Source organism: Eulemur rufifrons, chromosome 9 (assembly GCF_041146395.1).
Source record: "Eulemur rufifrons isolate Redbay chromosome 9, OSU_ERuf_1, whole genome shotgun sequence".
Classification (NCBI taxonomy): domain Eukaryota; kingdom Metazoa; phylum Chordata; class Mammalia; order Primates; family Lemuridae; genus Eulemur; species Eulemur rufifrons.
In genome coordinates this window covers 55,263,787-55,285,307 of record NC_090991.1, presented here as the reverse complement: position 1 = coordinate 55,285,307, position 21,521 = coordinate 55,263,787, and the positions used below count along the sequence as shown (strand labels likewise).

Genomic DNA, 21,521 nt, shown 5'->3' with positions numbered 1-21,521 from the left:
GCTCCTGGGGTTTGAGGAAGGGCGGTGGTGCCCGCCAAGGCTTACCTGGCATGGCCTGCTCGCTCCTCTGCCGCTGGGTGTCCAGGTCCGCCAACTCGCTGAGCAGAGCAATCCCGTGAATCCCTGAGCTACTGGGTGGAGCGGCTGTGCTGGGGGGCCTGGAGGCCGCCAGGGGCTGAGGGTCTAGCAGGCCACCACTCGGCAGGTCCCCCAGGTCGATGGTGGCGGCCACCAAGGCATCCAGACCTGGTAGCACCCTGGGTGGTGGGCTGTTGTCGGGAGCTACCCAGGGCTCCTCCTCTGAGTCCTCCAGCTTGGGCTCCAGCTCGGCCTCCTCTGGGGCCAGCCGTGCCCCCTCCTCACCCAGGGGGCCTGAGCTCCCTGCCTGCTGCTCCAGGGCCGGGGGGGAGGCCCCCAAGGGCCCTTGTTCGCCCTCCTCGCCCCCCTCCCTCCTGCTCCCCTCCTCTTGCGCCCCTCCCTGAGTAGAACGAGCCTGGACGGTGGCCTCAGGGACCCCTCCCTCGAGGAGGGCCCCGCACTGCAGTTCTTGCAGCCCCTCAAGTGGGCTGGGGTCTGCTGCCGTCCCCTGGGCTCCCCGCTCGGCGGGGGTGGGGGTGGTGGCAAGGTTCTGGGCGGCCTCCCTGGCCCCCAAGAGCAGCCCGGGCTGCTCCTCCAGGCTCACGGGGCCGCAGGGGGGCAGCTCCCCGGGCAGGAACGTCCTTGTAGGCTCAGGCTGGGTCCCTGGGGCGGCGGTTTGCATAGTTTCGGGGTCCTCGAGGTCAGATGAGTGCATGTCTGAGGGCAGGGGGGCGGAGAAGCTCGCGCTGGCCGTGGGGTGCGCGTATCCAGGAGGCAGGTCTGCAAAAGAGGGGGCGGGAGCTGGAGGTCAGGGGTCAGGAGAGAGCCGGGGAGCTGGGGAGGTGGTGTGGCCATTCCAGGACAGGGCCAGGGGCCTCGAGCCCCAACCACTGAGACCCAAGCCTGGGAGGGAGGATCTGGGGCTAGACCCACAGGACGCGTGGGAAAGTGTCACGTTAATTAAGGGGCAGCCGGAGGCCGGCTGAGCTGGCCCTCCTTCCCAGGCAGGGCAGCCTCGAGCCCCTCCTGCCGTAGCCCTGGGGGTCTTCGGGGCCATGGCTGGCACAGTGTGGTGCGGCTCACCAGAAAAGAGGGATTTTTAAAACATGATGCTTGAATCAGGGCTTTCCCTGAACCAGAACGCGCCGGCAGCGTGTCGAAGGCATTACGCCCCATTAACTACAATAAAAAAAAAGCTAACGGAAAAAAAAAAAAAAAAACCTTAAAAAAAAAAAAAAAGCTCTCTGTTGGCTCAGTCTCCTTATTGTGAAACTAGGACGGGTTTTATGTTCACCACACGGGTTTCCAGTGTAAACTCTCAGCCTAATTCAGAGAACCGAATAGGCGGGTGGCGGAGCCAGGGCTGTGGCCGGGACGAGCTCGCTGCCCCTGCCCAGCTGTGCCAGCCTTGCAGCCGAGCTGGGTTCCGTGCCAGGCGTGCCGTGGGCCGCCCCAGTGTGCACAGGTGCTTTGCACTCCAGAGACCCCAGTGGTGGGCCTGACCTCTGACCTCTGTCCCACCCCATCTGCTAAGGGCTGGGAAGGAGGCAGCTGGGACAGTTCGTTTCTCCCATGGATCGTCCACAAGGACAGGGGCTGTGGGGGGAGAACAGAGGGGAAGCCACAGTGCCCTGGCCCTGATGGGGGCCTCGGTGAGCGAGGGGCACACCCCGCGGTGCCAAGCGGCAGCCCTGAGTCAGCTGCGCCCACCAGGTGGGTACAGGAGGGCTGAGTGGAGTCCATGCCAGGCCAGGCCAGCCACATGCTCTCACCTGGTTCCAATGAGGCAACGCCGGCCCCGGGCCGCCGGCCATCCCCACTCTCGTCCTTGGCGCTGGGCACCTTGGAGCCAGGCCCAGGGCTGCTGGCGGGGCAGACGGGTAAAGTGCACGGGGCGCCAGGCCGCGGCGGGGGTGTGGGGCAGCTGGCGGGGGGCTTCAGTGTGGGCGGGTGGCAGCAAGGTGGCAGCTTGATGGGGCCTGTGGCAGGCGACGGGGCGCCTTGGGCTGAGGGGGTTAAGGCAACTGGCTTGTGGGTGGACTTCAGGGCCTTCTCCTGGGTGGGCTCCTCCAGCTCCAGGTGGTGGTCCTCCGGCTTCCGCTGTCGGGGTCGGAGGAGAGGCTCAGCCGGGCGTGGCGCCCCGACTCCCACGCCTCAGGCGTGCAGGGGTGTCCAGACCAGGCCAGGTTCACGCAGGGAGGGAGGGAACTGCCCTGGTCCTGGGTACCTGGAACTGGGCGGCCCGATGCAGCTGCTGCTGCTGCTGCTGCTGCTGCTGTTGTTGCTGCTGCTGCTGCTGCTGCTGCTGCAGGGCGTAGAGCTCTTGCTGCCGCAGGAGCTGGGAGCGCGAGTAGACGGGGAGCTGGCCTGCGTGCTGCATGTGGGAGGCAGGGCCCCGGCCCCCATACATGGAGGGCCACAGCGAGGCCTGGTCCATGACATCCGCTGCGGGCAGGGCGAGAGAGAGATCAGGGGTGCACGGTCTGGGACTGCTTCCCCAGCGCCCCTGCTGGTCCGCCCTTGGCTCGTGGCTCCCTGTTGAGAGCTGACTGCCCCCCAAAGGCTGCCCCTCCTCCAAGAGCCCCACGGCAGGCGGCCTGGGCCAGGGCCTTACCGAGTGTGTGGGGGGCACTGTGGGGCGCGGGCTCCGAGGGCAGGATGACCAGCTGTGTGGGGGTGTCCTGGGGGAGGGGGAAGACGGAGGGCACGGGGCCAGCCACAGAGGCAGGAAAGCCGGGGGGCAGGTTCTGGTGCAGGGCGGGGTGCCCCAGGCCTGTAGGGAGGGCATGGAGGTCATCAGGACAAGACCCCAATCAGCCCCAGGCCGGCCCCCGCCTTTCCCCAGCACTGACCGTAGGAGTGTCCCCCCATCCACAAGGAGGGGCTGCGCGTGCGAGGCAGCCAGGGGGGATGGGCAGGGTGGGGGGCCGAGTCCCCCCCCAGCTGGCCACCCTGCATCATGAGGTGAGGGGCCAGGTCTCCGGGGCAGCTGCTTGACGGGTGGATCCGGGCAAAGTCCACGAGGTCTTTGTTGTCCCTGCAAGATCATGGGGCTCAGCTCTGCCACCGTGGCCCCAGGGGAGCCTGCGGCCACCAGCCTGGGAGGGGTGACCCCAGACTCCAAGCCCTGCGGTGGCCCTGTTGGGGGTGGGCATGAGCAGAGCCCCCCCAGCACTGTGAGACCCCAGAGGGGTGCAGGAGCAGCTGTGTAACCTGCCTGGGCCAGGCCACAGACCCGACCATCCCGGTGTGACCACATCTCACTTTCTCGCTTTCTCCCGCGTGGGTGCCGAGCCGCCAGCCCAGAGGTGGGCGGACCCCACCCCCACAGCCACAGCCAGTCTCTTACTGCAGCAGCAGCTCGCGGCCAGCCAGCCCCAAGCGGTCGTCACACAGCCTCGTCCTCTCCTCCTCGGCCTCCAGGTCCAGCGCGTGTGCGGAGCGGGGCCCCCCGCCAGCTGCACGGGAGAGACGGCAGGAGGGGGACAGAGGGTTGGCAGCCACTGGCTGAAGCAGGCAGTGACCTCACTTTGAGCCAGGGGACTGAAGCACCGAGGGAGGGTCCCCTGGCCCTGGGGGCCTCGGAGAGTCTGCCAAGTGAGGTGGGGGCGCTGAGCAGACTCACGGGGCAGGCAGGGCCTTCCTCCCTCCCTGGGGGGGCCATACCTTTGAACGTGGGGGCGGCCCGGCCCTGCCGCCCGGTGTTGGCACCATAGGCCGTCTCCGATCGGCTCACCGTATCCTTTTGCCGGGCCAAGGCCACCGCGATGCCCACAGGCGGCTGCCGCGCCTCCCCGTCACCATGCGGGGCATCGTGCTCCCGGCTGCGGGCACAGTCGGGCCTCTCTGCCTGGCCGGGGCCTTTGGAGGACGGGAACTTTGCTTCCTGCTGAACGCAGCTGGCCTTGAGGCCGTCCAGGCCCACGAACGGTGCCTTCTGGCCCACGACCAGGGCCTGGTTGCTGTACTTAAGCAGGTTCTTCATGGCCGAGACCTCGCCCGGAGGGGCGGGCAGCTCCTGGGACAGGAGTGCCGCCTGCTGCAGGCCGCTGCCGAAGGGGTCCAGGTAGGTGCCAGCCTTGTGCTCCTCGCTGATGGCCATGGCGGTGCCCTGGCCTGCCTGCACGCCCCACGGGGGCAGGTGGGACCCGCCGTAGCCCAGACAAGCCAGCTCCAGGGACTTGCGCTTGGCCTCAGCCCCCGTGCCCCCTGGCTCCGGTTCGGGGGCCACCAAGTGCTGCTGATGCCGGATCCGGGCCACCTTCTGGGTCCCAGAAGCACCAGTGGGGGCTTCCTTGACGGTGGTCTTATCTAAAGTGCAGCAGGCCTGGGTGGCCTTCCCACCCAGCGGGTCCTGGTGACCGGGCCGGGCACAGTCCTGTGAAGGGGTAGGCAACTCGAAATAGCCACTTTTGTCCAGACAGCCTTTGGGGAGCCCCGGGAAGGCGGCCTCAGGGCCTGCGCTGTTGAGATACTCCAGGCCCTTTAGCCGGGGGTTGAGGGCTGCCTCGAAGCCCCCAGGCCGCCGCTCAGCCGTGCCCTCAGCCTTCAGGTGGGCATAGGAGACCCCGTAGGGCGCAGCGTGGTCAGAAGCCAGGGCCCCCTCCAGGTGCCGGTCCTTGCCCTCACCCACCACAGCACAGGCCTCGGCCGCCTGGAAGGGGCGGCTCTTGTCAGCTAGGTGACCCATGGAAGGCACAAAGGTGGGCCTGCTGGCCTTCAGGTCCCGGGGGACTTTGTCCTGTAGTGGGCAGAGCCCATCGGGCCCCCCATGCAGCTGCAGGCAGGGGAAGGAGCCGGTGGCCGTGCCAAGGGGAGGGGGAGGCCCGGCGGGCAGGCCCGATGGCACCGAGTAGGACGTGGCGTGGTGCAGCATCTGCCGCCGCTCCAAGCACTCGCTGAAGGCTGGCCCGGGCTCCATGGGGCACACCGCCTCCTTTGCGCAGCGCCCGGGGGCCACCACCCCTGCTCCGGGCCGCCCCAGCGTGCCCCCCGCACAGCTGGCCAGCGTGGCCTTGCCTGTGTCACCGTCGAGGGCCTTGGCATTGAGGAGGCAGGAGGTGGGGTGCTTGGGGCGGCCCTCGCAGGTGCCTCGGGGTACAGGGACCCCCTCCTTGCAGTGCCCGTCGGCCAGCACCAGCTTGTGCCGCTCCTTGCTACCATCCTCCTCGGCCGCCGGGCGCTCCTTGCCCTCAGCCGCCTTGCCGGCCTTCTCTCTGCCCAGCTCCTTGCCCATAAGGAAACGGTCGAACTCCTTGGGGCCCTTCTGCAGGGGGCCGGCCTCGCCCCGGTCACGACTGCAGGAGCCGATGGGGTGGGCGGGTGCAGCGCGGGCCACGCCATGGAAGTTGTGGTTGGCGGGCAGGAGGGCGGGCTGGGGGGGCAGGTTGCGCAGGTAGAAGTTATCTGTGTGCAAAGAGCTGGGTCACCAGCAGGCCCGAGGGCCCAGACACCCCCAGACGTGCCAGATGCTTCTCTAGCCCCAGCTGGCCCTGAACCAAGGTCACTGTCTAGGGAAGGTCTTTGTTTTGGCTTTTTCCCCTAAAATTGTAGTAAAACACACATAACGGAACTTTACTGCGTTAGGTGCAGTTCGAGGCACTGAGTGCATCCGCTGTCATGCGATCATCACTGCCATCCACCTCAGAACTTTTCCCTCTTCCCAAACTGAAACTCTGTCCCCGGGAAGCACTCACTGTCCCCACCGAGGTTCTGACTTACGTTCAGTTCCGCCCAGAGGTGGGAGGTGCACACACCTGGCGCCGGCCGGCTGGCCCAGTGAGGGGCAGGGGGCGGGCGCGGGGGCAGGTGAGCATTCACACAGCATAAACCCACAGGGTCTTTACAGACAGGTGGCAGAACCTCAGACACTAAGGACAGGTGTCTCCTCAGGCTCCTGGTGACCCCAAGGAGGAAGGGACGCCCAGGGTGCCCGGTGTGCCCCTGGCTCCCCTGCACCCAGGGCACCCTGGGGTCTCCTAGCCCCAAGCCCCTCAGGATCTTAACTGGGTGTTTCGGCTGATCGGCCTGGGTGATGGGTCAGAGCAGGAAGGAGGAGACCGGCCCTGGCTGGAGAGCAGCAGCTGGACTCGCCCCACCGTGGCTGGGGAGCACCTTCCTCCCCTCAGGGGTCTGCTCCTGCTCTCACCACAGGTCCCCACCCCAGCCGGGACCAGGTCACTACCTCTGGGGGGCCCTGGGGGGCTGCCTCTCCCCGGCCCAGCTGGATGGGTGGGCGGCAGGGTGGACGCCAAGAGCTGACAAGAGGGCGAACAAAAGGAACATTTGGAACTTGTAAAATTGTCCTCAGTCATGTAAATTCCTTGTCAATTTCCTGCTAATTAGAAACAAGGGGGAAGGGGAGTAGGAAGGGGTAGCCTGGGAGAAACCTAATTAGCTCAATTTCCAAAACCAAATAATGTTCTTGGACGCGGCTCTACCACAATATTGTGAAAGCCGAGAGGCGGCCTGTGCTCGGTGACACCAGCAGGCCCACTGCCCGGAGGGAGTCCCGGGCTCTGGTTCAGGGGTCGGGTTTCCAGGCTGGGACCAGCACCTGCCCGCCTGACAAACGCTGTCAAAATAGCTGCACGCGCCGGGGCTCATGCGGGCGTTTGGGGATCCGGCCGTGGCCGTCGGGGCCCTCCTCCGGGTGGCAGAGCCCTGGCCTCCAACCCAGAAGCCAGGACTCTTGGGCGCCCAGGGTAAGACCTGACTCTCCCGGGGGGCTGGGTGCCCCCACAGGGCCTTGGCTGCACCAAGCACGATGGCCAGTCCAGCCAAACCAAAGAGGCAGCTCTGCGGACCCACCCTTTGGCACTGACCCCACTGTGTGTGACCAGCCACCTCCTGGACCTCCCTGGGAGACCCCCACCCCCCTGAACGCACCCCTCCCCTCTGAACTGCTGCTCCCCAGGCCGGCCCCCACAGCCTGGGCCAGGAACGGGGTCACCTGGGCGCTCTGTCCCTCCCTGCCCCAGTCTCATCCTTGCTCTCACTGATTCCAGCCTTGTGGGACCCTACGTCCCCACTGTGAGTCCCTGAAACATGGTCACTAACCCTGTGGTCTTCCTGGCCCAGCTTCCTGGCATTTTAGCTCCCTAAAATGCAAATCAGATGTCACCTCACTCAAGAAAAAACTCAACTTGGAGACAGGTTCCGGGCCTGTCGCACGTCCAGCCAGGCTGAAGCTCTTACAGGTTCCCAGACGGGTCCTGCTCGTGGGACCAGCCTGTGCTAGGCCCACCCTCCCTGAGGCCTCACTGGCTGTCTTCTCATCAGCAAGGATTCCACCTCTGCGCCCCTTCTCTGGGGATGCCCACTGCCAACAAGGTGAGTAGCCCCTCAAACAGAGCCGCTGCCCCTCCCCACGGCCAGTCAGCACCGCTGACTTCAGGACCCGGCAGGGGCTGGGGGTCGGGCCTCGTGTGGCCAGGTCCAGCCCTGGCCCAGCGAGCCCAGGCCTCAGTGGCTTCCTCCAGCCCCCACCTGATGGCATTCCTCCTGAGCCACCTGGGACCCCTCCGCCCAGGCCGGGCACTGAGGAAGCTGGTGCCCGCCCCTCGGCTGCTTGCGCCTGAGCACCAGCAGCTGGGCAGAGACCCGCACACCTAACCAGCTGCCTGGGGTGGTCCTGGCCCCAGGGTTCGAATCCTGTGGTGCCTGAGGGGCAGGCGCCCCCTTCTCCCCACACGCAGCCCTGCCCGAGGACGCCTGGTGCCCCAGGCTCCCAGCCCCGCACCCCCCAGGACGCCCTGCACCCCACGCCGCACTTGCCTTTTTGGGTTCCATAGAAACGGTGCTGCCCGTAGAGAACGTTGCTGTTTCCATGGTGATCCAAGTGGCTCACGGGTAGGAAGGTGGATGCCAGACTCCCCGAAAACCTGGGGTACCCCGGAGCTGGAGAAGCAAGGAGACCGCTGTGGAGGCGAGTCCCGTCCCGGCTGCATGCGCCCTGAGCCCGGGGGCAGCCGGCGGGGGGCCCAGGAACGGAGCCCCGTGGAGCCCGCCAGTGGGAAATCAACCCATCAATACATCATATTAACTCTGACTCGACTAACACCGTCCCTCCGGAGCAGCACAAATTGAATTGCTGACGGGCGGGGGAGGGGCAGGCGCGGGGGCGGGGGTGGGGGGTGGGTCTGATTTCCCTCCCAGCAGCACTCAGTGCCTCGGCTGCCAGGCAGGGAGCTGCCGGGGCTCTAGGAGCTCTGGGGAGGCGTCTGGGGAGGACGCCCCGCCCAGCTCCCTGCCAGGGGAGGGCCAGGGCAGACTCGGCCTGCCGCCACCTGCACCACCCCCCAGGTCCCCGTGGGAGGACAGTCCCTGGCCCACACCCCTAGGCCAGTGCAGCTGAGATGTAGCAAGTGTTCACCCTGTGGGAGGTCACAGGTGTGTCCACCTGGGGAGGAGGCTGAGCCCTCGACCGTGGCACGGCCTCTTCTGCTCTGGATCTGCAAGGGAGGCGGGGTCCCCGAAACCCTATCCGGTGACTCCAAGTAGTGCCAGGCAGGCCCCTCTCTTGCCTGGGGGCGTCTGTGCCCCTGAGGCTGCCTGCCCCTGCCCAGCCACACCCTGGAGCTGAGCCCCGCAAGAAGAGAAGGGGGCCCGACCTACAGGACAGGCAGGACGAGTGTCGGCCTGGGGGCCTGTCTGCGGATGCCCAGAGTCACCAGTGCCTGGAACGGGGCTTCTCCGGCTGCTCTTTCACCCCCCCCCCCCCCCCCCCCCGCCAGGCCCGGCAGGAAACGAGGACCCAGGCCTCAGGCAGTCTTCAGGCTCAGCACCCCTCACCCCCTCATCTTGCCTGCTGGTCGCCAGCCAGCCCACCCTGCTCGCTGCTGCCCCCACAGCAGCTGCCAGACATGGGGCCCAGGTCTGCCCAGCCCTCCTCGTGCCCAGGCTCTGACTCGGCCCTGTGTGGAACACAGGGCAGGGTTGGGGCTGGGGGGCGAGGGGCTACTGCGGGCACATGAGGTCATGCAGCCCCTGCAGGCCTGAGGCTGGCGGAAGCCCCGAGGGGCAGGCATTTGAGGCAGGACACCTGGAACATCAGCGTAGGGACAGCCTGCCAGGAGGTCCCCGCCTGTGAGTCTTCCTCCAACTCATGCTTTGAGCTACTGCTCTGGGCCCAGAGGAGAATAGGCCCTAGCTTCTCTTGGGGACTCCACGATTGTCCCAAGAGCTTCCTGACACTGACTGCCTCGTGTCAGGCTGCCCTGGTGGTGTCAGGGGAGCAGGAATCCTCGGGGTTCCCCTAAGGAACAGCCACAGAGGCAGGAGCCAGGAGGGATCTGCAGGCTGCGGTTCCGGGAGGGGAAGGGCAGGTGGGTCCCAGGTGTGTGGATTCGGTACTGGTCACGCTATCGCTTGATGAAAGCGTGCCTTGAACTACACACATGGGGAGCCGTGCACCAGACCCCCTGCATGTCACAATGAAGTCACTGACAAGTCCCGCAGCAGAGAGCTTCATTTAATCTTGCTTCACTTTTTCCCAAACTCCTTTTATCACCAATCCCCGTGTGGCTTTCGTGACACTTTTCAATAACTCGTGGGCCGAGTGTTCCACGGAATGTACTCTGAGAAACAGTTCCGGGAGTCAAACACCAAAGGGCAGGTCCAGATCCCCGGGCCTGTGTCCGCCCCACACCTTGGGGCCCTGGGCCTGGACACTTGACCTTGGAACCAGGGGTGCTCCCTGTGGGTACTGGGGGTGCTCCACTGGGAGCACCAAGGCCGGGCCAGGAGGTGGCCCTCTGCAGAACATGAGGTCTGGAGTGGGCCACACTGTGGGACAAGGACAGTCCCTGGAACCCGGCTCAGAAAGGAGGAGGAGGAGCAGAGCTCACAGGCGTGTCAGGCGGGGACACTCTGGATTCCCCCAGGAACAAGGTGCCAAGGTTGGTGGCGCCCCTAGTCCCAGTGAAGCATCCCACACCCTAAGCCTGTGGGCCCCGCTGTAGTGGAGGCCACCTTCAGCCCTGATGACGATGACATCGTTCAATGTTCTCTGGCTCAGCAGATCCTGGGTGAATCCAAGGAACTCCATCCCCAGGAGATGCTCCGTGCAAAACAAGCTGCAGGTCACACGGCTCTAAGAGTGTGCCCCACGTCCATCCCCATGTGGAGTCGCAAGAAGGGCACGAGCATTGTAAAGGCTCTGAGAAGTCCTGCGACGTGGAGACCTACTCCAGGCGGAGGCTCCTGGGGAAGGTGCCCGCCATGGCCTGCCCCTGTGGAGGACACAGGCCAGGCCTGCCGACTGGCCTGGGTGTGGGGACACATCTGGAGCAGATGTTTACCAGACTCCACGCAGCTTCTGGAGGACCTGGCAGAAGCTGAGAAGGGACAGGGTGGGAGTGAGGGGGTGGGAGCGGCAGGGCAGGGGGTGGGGGCTGATTAAACCTCTGCAGCTGTCCCCCTTTAATTGGCTGCTGTGAAATGTTTTACGAGGCCTAGGTTTTTGGTAAACAGAAGTCTGTAAATTCCTCCTTCCCAGACGGCGTTTCCCAGGCGGAGCCCCGTGCCCCCTGGGGAGGTCCAGGCTGCTGCCCACTCATGCCCAGGGGGAGCTGGCATTCAGCTGGCCGAGGGGTGGGCTCCTTCCTGCCCGGTGCCCTTTGTGGGGAGCATGAGGGCAAAGGCCAGGCGTGTCCCTGGCTGAGCCGGGGCTGGTGGCCAGCTGGGCAGGGAAGTGAGGACAGAAGCCTAGCAGGGGCCCAGGCCCGAAGGCCTGGCAGGCTCCACCCCCCTGAGGCCCTGGTGGGGAACCAGGGCTGGAGGGGGGCAGGAAGGAGGGGGCAGCGGGGGGGGGGGTGGCAGGAAGGAGAGAGGGAGGGGCCAGGGTGCCACCAGGAAGGGGCAGGGGAACCTCAGGGCGTGGGGGCCCTGCAGGGCAGAGACAGAGGAGGGGAGAAGGGTCCTTCCAGCCCAGCAGTAGAAAGCTCCTTTCTTCTTCCCAAAAAGACTGCACTCTCAGAATTAAAGAAAATAAAAAAATGATTTTTATGAATCAGAGCAGCTGTTCTGAGACCAGAAGCCAGAGCTGCTGTGGCCAGGCCAGGGGACACCGTGTCCTTGGAGGGGCTGCCGGGGAGGGGGTTCCGGGGAGGGATGGGGTGGGAATGGAGGCCCCAGCCTGGCTAGGGCACAGACAGCGGCAGGACAGGAGCAGCGGGGGCTGCAGACCCCCGGGGCCACAGCACCTCGGCCCCACTCCTGCTACAGCGTGGTGGCCCCAGAAGCCCCTCCCCAGACCCTCTGAGGTCAAAGCTGCCGTGATCACCCAACTGACCACGCCAGCTGGGGCTGAGCAGACCGTGGGCGGCAGGGCTCTGGCCGCTGAACCCAGGGGCGCTGGAGGTCTCACCGAGGACGTCCCATCCCGCCCCCACTGCTGGGGTTGCCAGGAGCCTCGGAATTTCCCCAGATAGGGAAACTGAGGCTCAGAGCCTCGAGGCTGGTGCAGCTCTAGCCTGTGGGGGCCCCTCCTTGCCTGTGTGCTCTGTAAGAGACAGCCCACGGCCTGGTCTGCCACGGGTCCGCCCCGTGGCTGCCTGGCTGTGGGCAGGGTCCACGTGCAGCCCCACGCCCAGAGCCTGGCCGAGTCCCTGGCGCTGGGGTAGCAGGAGCTTGCGGGGGTAGGGGGCCCTCACCCCAAACACAGGGACTCAGAAGGCAGAGGGGACACTGGCTCAAGTCCTGGCACAGCCCGTCCTGAGCCCGTTTCCTCACCTCAGCGACGGGCGTAGCTGCTTAGCAGCAAGGTGCTGCCGGGAGGACACAAGGCCAGTGCCCCTCAGGGCCAGTCTCAGGACAAAGTGTCACTGTCCTGCCTGACCCAGAGCCAGGGCTGGCTGTGGGACCCCTGCCCCGGGGCCACCTGCAGCTGCGGGAACCAGGCCCCTCATCCAAGCCAGGCTAGACAGAGGGCCCTCGGGACCCCTGGCCCACATGCCTAGCTCACTGGGGCTCAGGTTCTGCCACCAGGACGCCCCACCTGGCTGCCCCAGGACTGTGTCCCCCTCAGCCCTCCCGGTGTGGCCTCACTCCCCGAGGGCCTCTGCCAGGCACAGGGCTGGGCGCTGGTCCCCATGGTCATCAGGACGGGACCCGCATCCTCTGCAACAGCAGATGGCGTTGAGCCAGGCCGCGGACGAGAGGCGCATACAGGGCTCTCTCCACCCGCTGGGGCTCAGGCCATGGCAGGACGTGCGGAGTAGGAGGGCAAATTCCAGGGGGACGGAGGCTGGGCCCTGGCAGGGGTGGCCGGCTGGGGCAGGCCACAGGGAGGGGCTGAGGGCCATCGAGAGGGCACCACTGAGGTGGTCCATGGCCCGGAGGGGGGCAGGTTAAGAGGCCATTTTAGCCACGGAGGAAACAGGCCTGGGAGAAAGGAGAGCCCCTGGCGTGGGAGCAAGCAGGCCGAACGCAGGGCAGGCGCACAGACGGATGGCTCTGCAAGGACGGAGCTACAGCAGCCCTGAGAGCCCCAGGCCATAGGGCGGTGGGCACAGGCAGCACCTCTGTCCCCCACACAGATGCGTCCCAGCTTGAGGCCAGAAGCCTGGGCGAGTCCCCAGGAAGGGGACAGGGGCAGCAGGGTGGCTGCGGTGCGGAGCTCGTGGGCCTGAGCAGCAGGGAGCACTCGGGGGCTGCCCCCGCTGGAGCCAGGCCAGGTCGGATGCACAAGTGGCCACGGGGTGGGTGGCTCCGGCAGAGGCGGCCGGTGGCTGGCCAGCGCCTGCACGTGTGCCTACTGCCCCGCGGCCCCTCCAGGTGGCACAAGAGACCGTGAGTAGCCCTGGCCGGGGGAGCTCTGTGGCTCCTGCCCCATCCTGCCCAGCTGAGCCCCCCAGGAACAGAATCCCCTTTCACAGGCCCTGTGGGTGGTCCCAGCCCAGCAGCTGGGGGTGGGTGGGAGGGAGGGGACCCGGCTTGCTGACAATAGGGCCAGCTGTGCGATACCCCACCCTGCTCCGACCCACCCAGGGCCGCTGGCCGGAAGGTGGCTCACCTCCCTCACCCCCACCCCGGGCCACTTCCGCCTCCCGCCCCCGCCCGGAGCCCCGGAGGGGTCTACCTCTGGCGGAACCCCTTGTTTTGGGTGAGCCAGAGCAGACGGGAGGCGGCAGCTGGGCCAGATGTTCCAGCCCAGCTCCCCCAGCTCCAGGGGGCCTCCCCTGTACCCCCAGCTGTTTCGGCAAGCAGGAGGCACAGCCCCTACAGCGGCTCCCCCACGGGTGGTGGGAGAGGAGGGTCTGGGAGGCCCTGCTTGAAGTGGGGTCCCGGGCCGACCCCCGCTGGGTTCCTGCTCGCCTGCCCCACGCTGGCTCCCTGACCTTGATGCAGAGGCTGGGCGGGGAGGGGTGGAGAGTTGGCTCTGCCTGGCACCGGCCTCCCTGCCCACCCTGGGTGCTGTGAAAGGATGGGTGGTTGAGGGGGACAGTGGCACCCAGGCAGCCCATCGCGCCCCTCCCCCGAGCGCACACGGCAGAGAAACAGGCCCCGGCGTGCAGGCAGCCAGCTGGCGCCCCGTCAAACCAGCAGCCAGGCACGCTGCCCGGGCAGCCGGCCAGCCTTGCGCCCCGCCCGCCTGCCACTGGCCTCGCCGCTCAGCCCGCGGCAGCACCATGCGGCTGCAGAGGGCAGGGGAACCCCGCAGGAAGGGGATCCCGGGGCCGGGCAGCTTCACTAAGGCAGGGAGACAGAGGGGCCCACTGAGGCATGGCCTCGAGATGTGCGTGTGGCCTACGAGACGCTGCTACCCTCGGCGGGGCCAGGCAGGTGGACACACATGTGCTCTCCTGTCCCTTCTTCAGCCCGGAGGCCCCGCACTCTGGGATGCACACCCACTTCCCCTCGTCCCGCATCCACCTGTGCCAGCCCTCCAGGCCCACTGCCCGGCACAGGTGCCCCCACCTGCCTGGGCACATCACACAGGACCACTGTCTCCCCAGCGACAGGGGCTGCTCAGCAGGTGGACAGGCGGCTGCTGCCCTCAAGGCTGGTCTCAGAGAAGCACCTCCTCAGTGTGGCACAACCAGGGCCACTGTGGCACCGTCCCCTCCTCCTGCTCAGGCAGAGAGGGCTTGGAGCAGCCGGAGCCCAGAAGCCAAGGCCCTGGGGCCACCCGCACCCCAACACACACGTCTGGGTGTGGCCGCCCAGCCAGCCAGGGGGACTCCCTGGGCCTGAGGGAGGAAGATGGAACCTGTCAACGTGTCGGGCCCCACACGAGGGGCCGAGGGCTGGCGGGTGTCCGGTGGGCTGCGAGTGTCTCCACCCTGGCAGCCGTTGGCACAAGGGGAAATGGGTGTCTGGAGGCCGTTGTAGGCGCTGTCTGCCTGCAGGCTGCCACCCACCCTCTGAGCAGCCCCTGGGGGGGCAAGATGGGGCTCATGGGCAGGTGGTGTTACCCACAAACCGCCCCCTTGCTGGCGGGGTCCCCGAGGCTGGGATGGAGGGAAGCGGTGTATGTGCTGAGGGCTCGGGGGACGGGCTGGTGCCTCTCCTGGGCCCTGACCAGGGGCCACCGTCACAAGGAGGGGAAACCAAGTCAGCCAGCCCGGCACATCCATGCACCTGTGGTGGGCCAGCGTCGGGGAAGCAGCCGCTGTGTCTGCTGAGGGGTCCCCGCGGCTGTTGGGGCCTCCTTTGCCTGCCCCAGCCTGCCCTGGTGCTTGGCCACCCTCCTCCCTCCCGCAGACGTCCTGGGACCCAGATGCTACTGCTGGCCGGGGCGTCCGCGAAGTAGACACAAAGGCTGAGGGACAGCGGGGGTGGAAGCAGGAAGGTGGGGGCCCCCACGGCCAGCCCGGTCCCCTCCCGGGAGGTTGTGAGGTGTGCAGGGGCGGGGGGAGGCACAGGCGGATCTAGGCTGAGAACCCTGCTCTGCCCACTACGTCCTGAGGACGCGGCCTCCCCTCCGTCCGGGAAAAGAACTGCTCCTTCCCGCCTGCCCAGCGTGTGCACCCTGTGCCTAAAGCCCAGATTATTTTAACAACTGTCCCTCACTCGTCACCTGTTCTGTTTGGAAAACAGCCCCTTTCTCGTTGCACAAAGAGAGGTTTCTCTGCTGCCAGCAGTGCCGGGTGCTAATCTCCCTGCCTGGAACGGGGCGGTGGCGCGGTGTGTGGGTCCGCCGCGCTCTGTAAACACAACGCCCGCCGCTCGGCAGAGTCATTGAGTTACGGCTGTGCCGGGTGCCAGGAGCAGAGAGCCCTGTGTGCCCGCTGCCAACTGCAATTACCTCTCCGCGTGCCAGCCGTGGGGGGTGGAGGGGCTTAACCCTTCCCACACTGCGGGGGCCGGGCGGCCGAGTGAATACAGCAGCTGCGGGGCCATCGAGTCGGGGCCCAGGTCACCCAATTCACAGCGCCAGGGGACCGACCAGGAAGCGGGGAGCTGGGCAGTGCCTGGGGGTCTGAGAAGGGCCCCTGAGACCCTCCTGCCAGCCAGGCAGAGCAACAGGTGTTCACAGGGCACCTACTGTGTACCCAGGGCTGCGTCCCACTGGGAGGCTGGTGGCCTGGGAGGAACTTTTTGTCCTGGGCCAGGCCCTGGGGTGGCAGCCTGAGCATGTTATTTTTTTTTTTTTTTTTTTTTTTTTTTTTTTTGAGACAGAGTCTCACTCTGTTGCCCAGGCTAGAGTGAGTGCCGTGGCGTCAGCCTAGCTCACAGCAACCTCAAACTCCTGGGCTCAAGCAATCCTCCTGTCTCAGCCTCCCGAGTAGCTGGGACTACAGGCATGCACCACCATGCCCGGCTAATTTTTTCTATATATATTTTTAGCTGTCCATATAATTTCTTTCTATTTTTAGTACAGATGGGGTCTCGCTCTTGCTCAGGCTGGTCTCGAACTCCTGAGCTCAAACGATCCGCCCACCTCGGCCTCCCAGAGTGCTAGGATTACAGGCGTGAGCCACCGCGCCCGGCCAACCTGAGCATGCTGACAGCTCTCCCCGCCAGCCGGCGCATCTGGAGCCCACGCCTCCTCAAGTCGGGGGCGGCGGGGCATAGCCCACGGTGGAGGGCGCAGTCTGGCCGGCTGGCCCAACTGTGCTCCACGTTTTCTCAGCTCCCCAGAGCCCTTCCTGGCCCTCCTCTCGCTCTCTGCCCATCTGGCCAGGACCACTGCCGAACCGGTGCCCTGTTTCCAACCAATTACCACCTCCCCCGGGGGCTTCCTCGGCAGGGAGGTGGCCCCTCAGCAGGGCGGGCTTGGCAGAGTCTGCCAGCCCAGCTCACGCTGCCGCAGTGGGAAGCCCCTGCCCTGCCACTGCCCCCAGCTCCACAGTCACTCACTGGCCACCAGGGTGCCACCCTGGGGCCCAGGCCCTTCACTTACCTTCGTGGGAGTGGGAGAACCAGATCTGGGAGGTGGCCGGGTGGGAGCCACGATAGGCCTGCTCAGAGGGGGAGGAGGTGGGGCCGCTAGGGTGCGTGGAGGCCGCGGAGCCCAGGCTGCTGGTGAGGAAGCTGCCCATGAAAGAAGAAGCTGGAGAGTTTCCCATCAGGCGGCTGCTGGCTGTGGACACAGGGGGAAGTGTGAGTCTGGGGGCAGCTCGGGGCAGGGCAGGGCGGCACGCCCACCAAGGAGCCCTTCTCCTCGGAAACGCTCAGGCCCCCAGTCTCCCCAGGGGCCTTTGTCTTCAAACATCCAAGAAACCAACAGCAGGGAAAGCTGCCCACACAGGCCCCAGTCACACTCAGGGTCCTGGGTCTCTTATGCCTTAGACACCCTGGAACTGACACTCTCCTGTTACTGCAAAACCCAAGAATGACGCGTCTGCCAGCACATCACCACCACCAACCACCATCACCACCACTACCAACCACCAACTACCATCACCAACCACCACTCACCACAACAGCCACCATCACCACCACCAACCACCACTCACCATCACCAACCACCACTCATCATCAATAGCCACCATCACCACCACCAACCACCACTCACCACAACAGCCACCATCACCACCACCAACCACCACTCACCATCACCAACCACCACTCATCATCAATAGCCACCATCACCACCACCAACCACCACTCACCACAACAGCCACCATCACCACCACCAACCACCACTCACCATCACCAACCACCACTCATCATCAATAGCCACCATCACCACCACCAACCACCACTCACCATCACCAACCACCACTCACCATCACCAACCACTACTCACCATCAACAGCCACCATCACCACCACCAACCACCACTCACCATCAACAGCCACCATCACCACCACCAACCACCACTCACCATCACCAACCACCACTCATCATCAATAGCCACCATCACCACCACCAACCACCACTCACCATCACCAACCACCACTCACCATCAACAGCCACCATCACCACCACCAACCACCACTCACCATCAACAGCCACCATCACCACCACCAACCACCACTCACCATCACCAACCACCACTCATCATCAATAGCCACCATCACCACCACCAACCACCACTCACCATCAATAGCCACCATCACCACCACCAACCACCACTCACCATCAACAGCCACCATCACCACCACCAACCACCACTCATCAACAGCCACCATCACCACCACCAACCACCACTCAACAGCCACCATCACCACCACCAACCACCACTCATGAACAGCCACCATCACCACCACCAACCACCACTCACCATCACCAACCACCACTCACCATCAACAGCCACCATCACCACCACCAACCACCACTCACCATCAACAGCCACCATCACCACCACCAACCACCACTCACCATCACCAACCACCACTCATCATCAATAGCCACCATCACCACCACCAACCACCACTCACCATCAATAGCCACCATCACCACCACCAACCACCACTCACCATCAACAGCCACCATCACCACCACCAACCACCACTCATCAACAGCCACCATCACCACCACCAACCACCACTCAACAGCCACCATCACCACCACCAACCACCACTCATGAACAGCCACCATCACCACCACCAACCACCACTCATCAACAGCCACCATCACCACCACCAACCACCACTCATCAACAGCCACCATCACCACCACCAACCACCACTCACCATCAACAGCCACCATCACCACCACCAACCACCACTCATCAACAGCCACCATCACCACCACCAACCACCACTACCATCAACCACCACCATCACCACCACCACCAACCACCACTCATCATCACCAACTATCACCACGACCCACCACCAATAGCTACCCACCACCACCGTCAACCAACCACCCACCATCACCATCAACCAACTACCATCACCACCACCAGCTACCACCCACCACCACCATCTCCACCAACCACTGTCGCCAACCACCAACCACCACCACCTGCCATCACCAAAACCACCAGCCAGGTGCGAATCAACACTGAGGGCTGTGGGGAACGCACTGCCCTGTGGGTGGGCCTTCTCGGAGGCAGCACACTGACTCGCCCAGGCCACCTTGGTGGGCAGCTCCAAGGCCTCTCTGACAGGGGACCCTTGCCGGAGGGCTGACCCACAGCTTGCTGAGAAGGCCCAGCAGGCTCTGTCCCCAACCCATGACAGCACTAGGAAGAGGCGGTCTTCTTCCGGGGGGGGGGGGTCTTCATCCTTCTCCCCTGGTCCAACTAGCTGACCTGTCAGATTGGAGTGCCCCCCAGGTGAGCGAAGAGAGAAACTGAGGCAGACGGAAGGAAGGAGGACAGGCCCCCAAGCACAGATCTGCTTTTAAGACCCCCTCAAGTTTCCTCAGGATCTCCTGAGCTGCACTCAGGAGACGGCAGCTGGAGGCTCTGGGGCCTGGTGGCCTGGACGCACGAGCCACCGGAGCCCTGATCCACACCCCACCTGGCCCACCCACCTGCCCGCATCCTCCCTTGTGGCTGGCAGGGGGCTGTGCCCCTCTCTGCCCAAGTCCAGTGGCCAAGGCCAGGCCAAGCAAGCCTCCCAGGGTTGCCATGGCTATTGGCTCTTGCACACAAGGGACACAGCGTACCCAGAGTGCTCTGCACATGGCAGCCCCGCCACTCAGTGGGTGGTCTAGGCTGCACTGCCTACCCCCCACCCCTAGGGCATCCGGGCACCCTGCCACCTTCGTCCCATGGGCTGTGAGCCTGGCTGGGACCACCCCAGGGACCTGGGGGACCACTGCTCCAGGCTGAGTGGGGATGAGGCTGCATGTGGGGGTGGGGAGGTTTGCAGGGCCCCAGCCCAAGGTGAGTCAGGAGCCCAGGCAGCAGGGGGAATTTGTGAATTTGTGATGCCTCATGCCGCCTGGCTTGGCCCTGGGAGCTTCCCAGACAAGAGGTGACTCAGCAGAGAGGCGGCAAGGCCCCAGGAGGGGGCTGCCCCAGCGAGGCCCTGGCACCGTCCCACTGTGCTGCACCAATTCCCAGCCCAGGGCCTGGAGAAGGCTGCTCCCTTCCACGCCCGGTGCATGGAAGGGAGACAGCGCTGCACCCTCTGGCTGCAGGGAAAGTCGGGTGGCCCAGGGCAGGGGGTGCAGGTGCCCAGGAGCCAGGGGCTTCCCAGACCACAGGGCTGGGCCAGCCATGGGCCTGGGCCAGACCACAGGCTCGGCAGCCCAGGGAGGGGACTCTGGGCTGGGAAGGGAAGCTTGGTTGGCCTCCCTGCCGACTCTAGGGACCCCAGGGCATGCCTGTGGGGTGAGTGTGGCCACCCCCTTGGACTTGGAAGCTTTCTGCTGCCCCGCCCGGCCCGGCCCGCCCCAAGTCCCCCAGGCCCTGCCACCCCCGCAGGGAAGTTCCTCCGCCCCTTCCTCCCAGGGAGGTAGGAAGCAACTGCGTCCAAAAGTCGGTCTGGAGGAAGAATTCCTGCGGGATCCTGGCCTGAGAACCCACACCTCGGGTTCTCCCACACCACGGGCGGGCAGGGGATGCAGCTTGATGCCACACAGGGCCCTCCGGCCCTTGGAAACCGGCCTGTCTCTCAATTTTGGGTCCCTCTTGGGGTACGTCCTTACAGCTGTTTCTCTGAGCCCAAAGTCTGGGAAACAGAGGGAACAGGGTGGGGCCTGCAGCCAGCCTTTCCCCACCCTCCGACCGCCTGGGGACAGCTAGAGGCCTCCAGTGTCCCAGCTGTGCCTGCTGGGGGGGGGGGTTCCCCATGCCTTTGCCCCTTTTATTCAGAAAACAGGGGGGTTGGGTCGCTGTGTCCTTTGCATACAAATATTACATCTTGATGTTTTCACTGCCTTAAGTTCAAGTGGTAAAACACAATAAAGGAAGTCAAAGTTATACTAGACCCATTCCCGCCACCAACATCGTCACCACGAGTGTCTCAGGGATCTCCTGCGTGCCGGTGCACACACCCTTCTCCAGTGTGGCATGGAGTCGCACGCTGCACCCCAATTTCACGAACAGGCGTCCCTGGTACTGAGCCCAGCATGAGAGACCCTGATGTCCCCGCACGGAGATAGAGGTGGCCTCTGCCTCCTAGAAATCCCGGCCATGGCAGCAGCAGCTACCAGGGGTCTCACTCTCTCACTCGGGGGCCAGTAGGCCAGCACCTTGGGGATGGCACTGGGCACCCCTGGCATGGGCCCTGCATGTGACTGGGCCACCGTTCCCACTCTGTGGGGGCGAATTTCTCCCCCACTGTTCCGGGCTTGGCTAGAAAGCTGGAAGCAGACCTGCAGGCCCTGCTGGGTGGGCACTGCCGGGTGGGCATGGGGAGGGGACTGCTGGCACCATAGGCCCTCCCCCACTCCACTCGGCTCCTAAGCAGCCAGGACAGAGCTCTGCGCTCCACCGTCACCTCTGCCTCCGACGAGTCTGACAATGGTGCTGTGCCCGGCCAGCAGAGCCAGGGGCAGACCTGGCTGCCACCTCTCCAGCCCCCACCCGCCAGCCAGCAGGCCTGAGACAGAGCCAGTGCATCCGCTGCCTGGGAGCCGAGTGCAGTCTGGGCCCCCGCCAGGGCCCGACCGCGTGGCCAAGGCCAGCCGGGAACTGGGCTGAAGGCCCTCTCCTCTTGGCCAAGTCCCTGTCCACCGAGTGTGGTGGTTACCAGCCCAGGAGGACAGCATGGGGGGACTCTGACCTGCGCCCCCATCCTGGCACTGACTGCACCAGCACCTCCCCTGCGTCGGGCTTCACTTAGTGCCACCAAGCTCCTAGGCTGCGGGCTGGCCACGAGACTGACAAGGGACTGGGGCATGACTGACCCTAAATCACTAGTCCCGGACCTATGGCCCCAAATGCCTGAGTGGGGTTTGAGCAGCCTGTCCCTGCCAAGGCTGTCCTCGTCCCCACCGGCAGGCATGGGGGAGGCCTGACCCTGCCACGGAGCCAGTCGAGGACCGCTCCTGTCAGCTCTTGCATGGGGACAGGGCACACATTGGGGTTTTCCTGGGAAAGGGACTGGGAAGCTGTGAGAGGTGTCAGCAGGGCCTCTGACATAGGCCGC

The 21,521-nt window shown here is 65.2% G+C and overlaps 1 protein-coding gene across 1 annotated transcript in view; it reads right to left on the bottom strand.

The window, feature by feature from the left end:
- BAHCC1 (BAH domain and coiled-coil containing 1) overlaps positions 1–21,521 on the bottom strand; it is a 54,600-nt gene that overhangs the window by 14,632 nt on the left and 18,447 nt on the right. The window contains exons 2-10 of the mRNA XM_069481795.1: positions 16,427–16,606; positions 7,855–7,977; positions 3,745–5,484; positions 3,428–3,536; positions 2,931–3,115; positions 2,693–2,851; positions 2,306–2,523; positions 1,851–2,178; positions 46–858 (exon numbers count right to left, since the gene is read on the bottom strand). Of these exons, the coding sequence (XP_069337896.1) occupies positions 46–858; positions 1,851–2,178; positions 2,306–2,523; positions 2,693–2,851; positions 2,931–3,115; positions 3,428–3,536; positions 3,745–5,484; positions 7,855–7,977; positions 16,427–16,606 (3,855 nt within the window). The remainder of the gene's footprint in view (positions 1–45; positions 859–1,850; positions 2,179–2,305; positions 2,524–2,692; positions 2,852–2,930; positions 3,116–3,427; positions 3,537–3,744; positions 5,485–7,854; positions 7,978–16,426; positions 16,607–21,521) is intronic.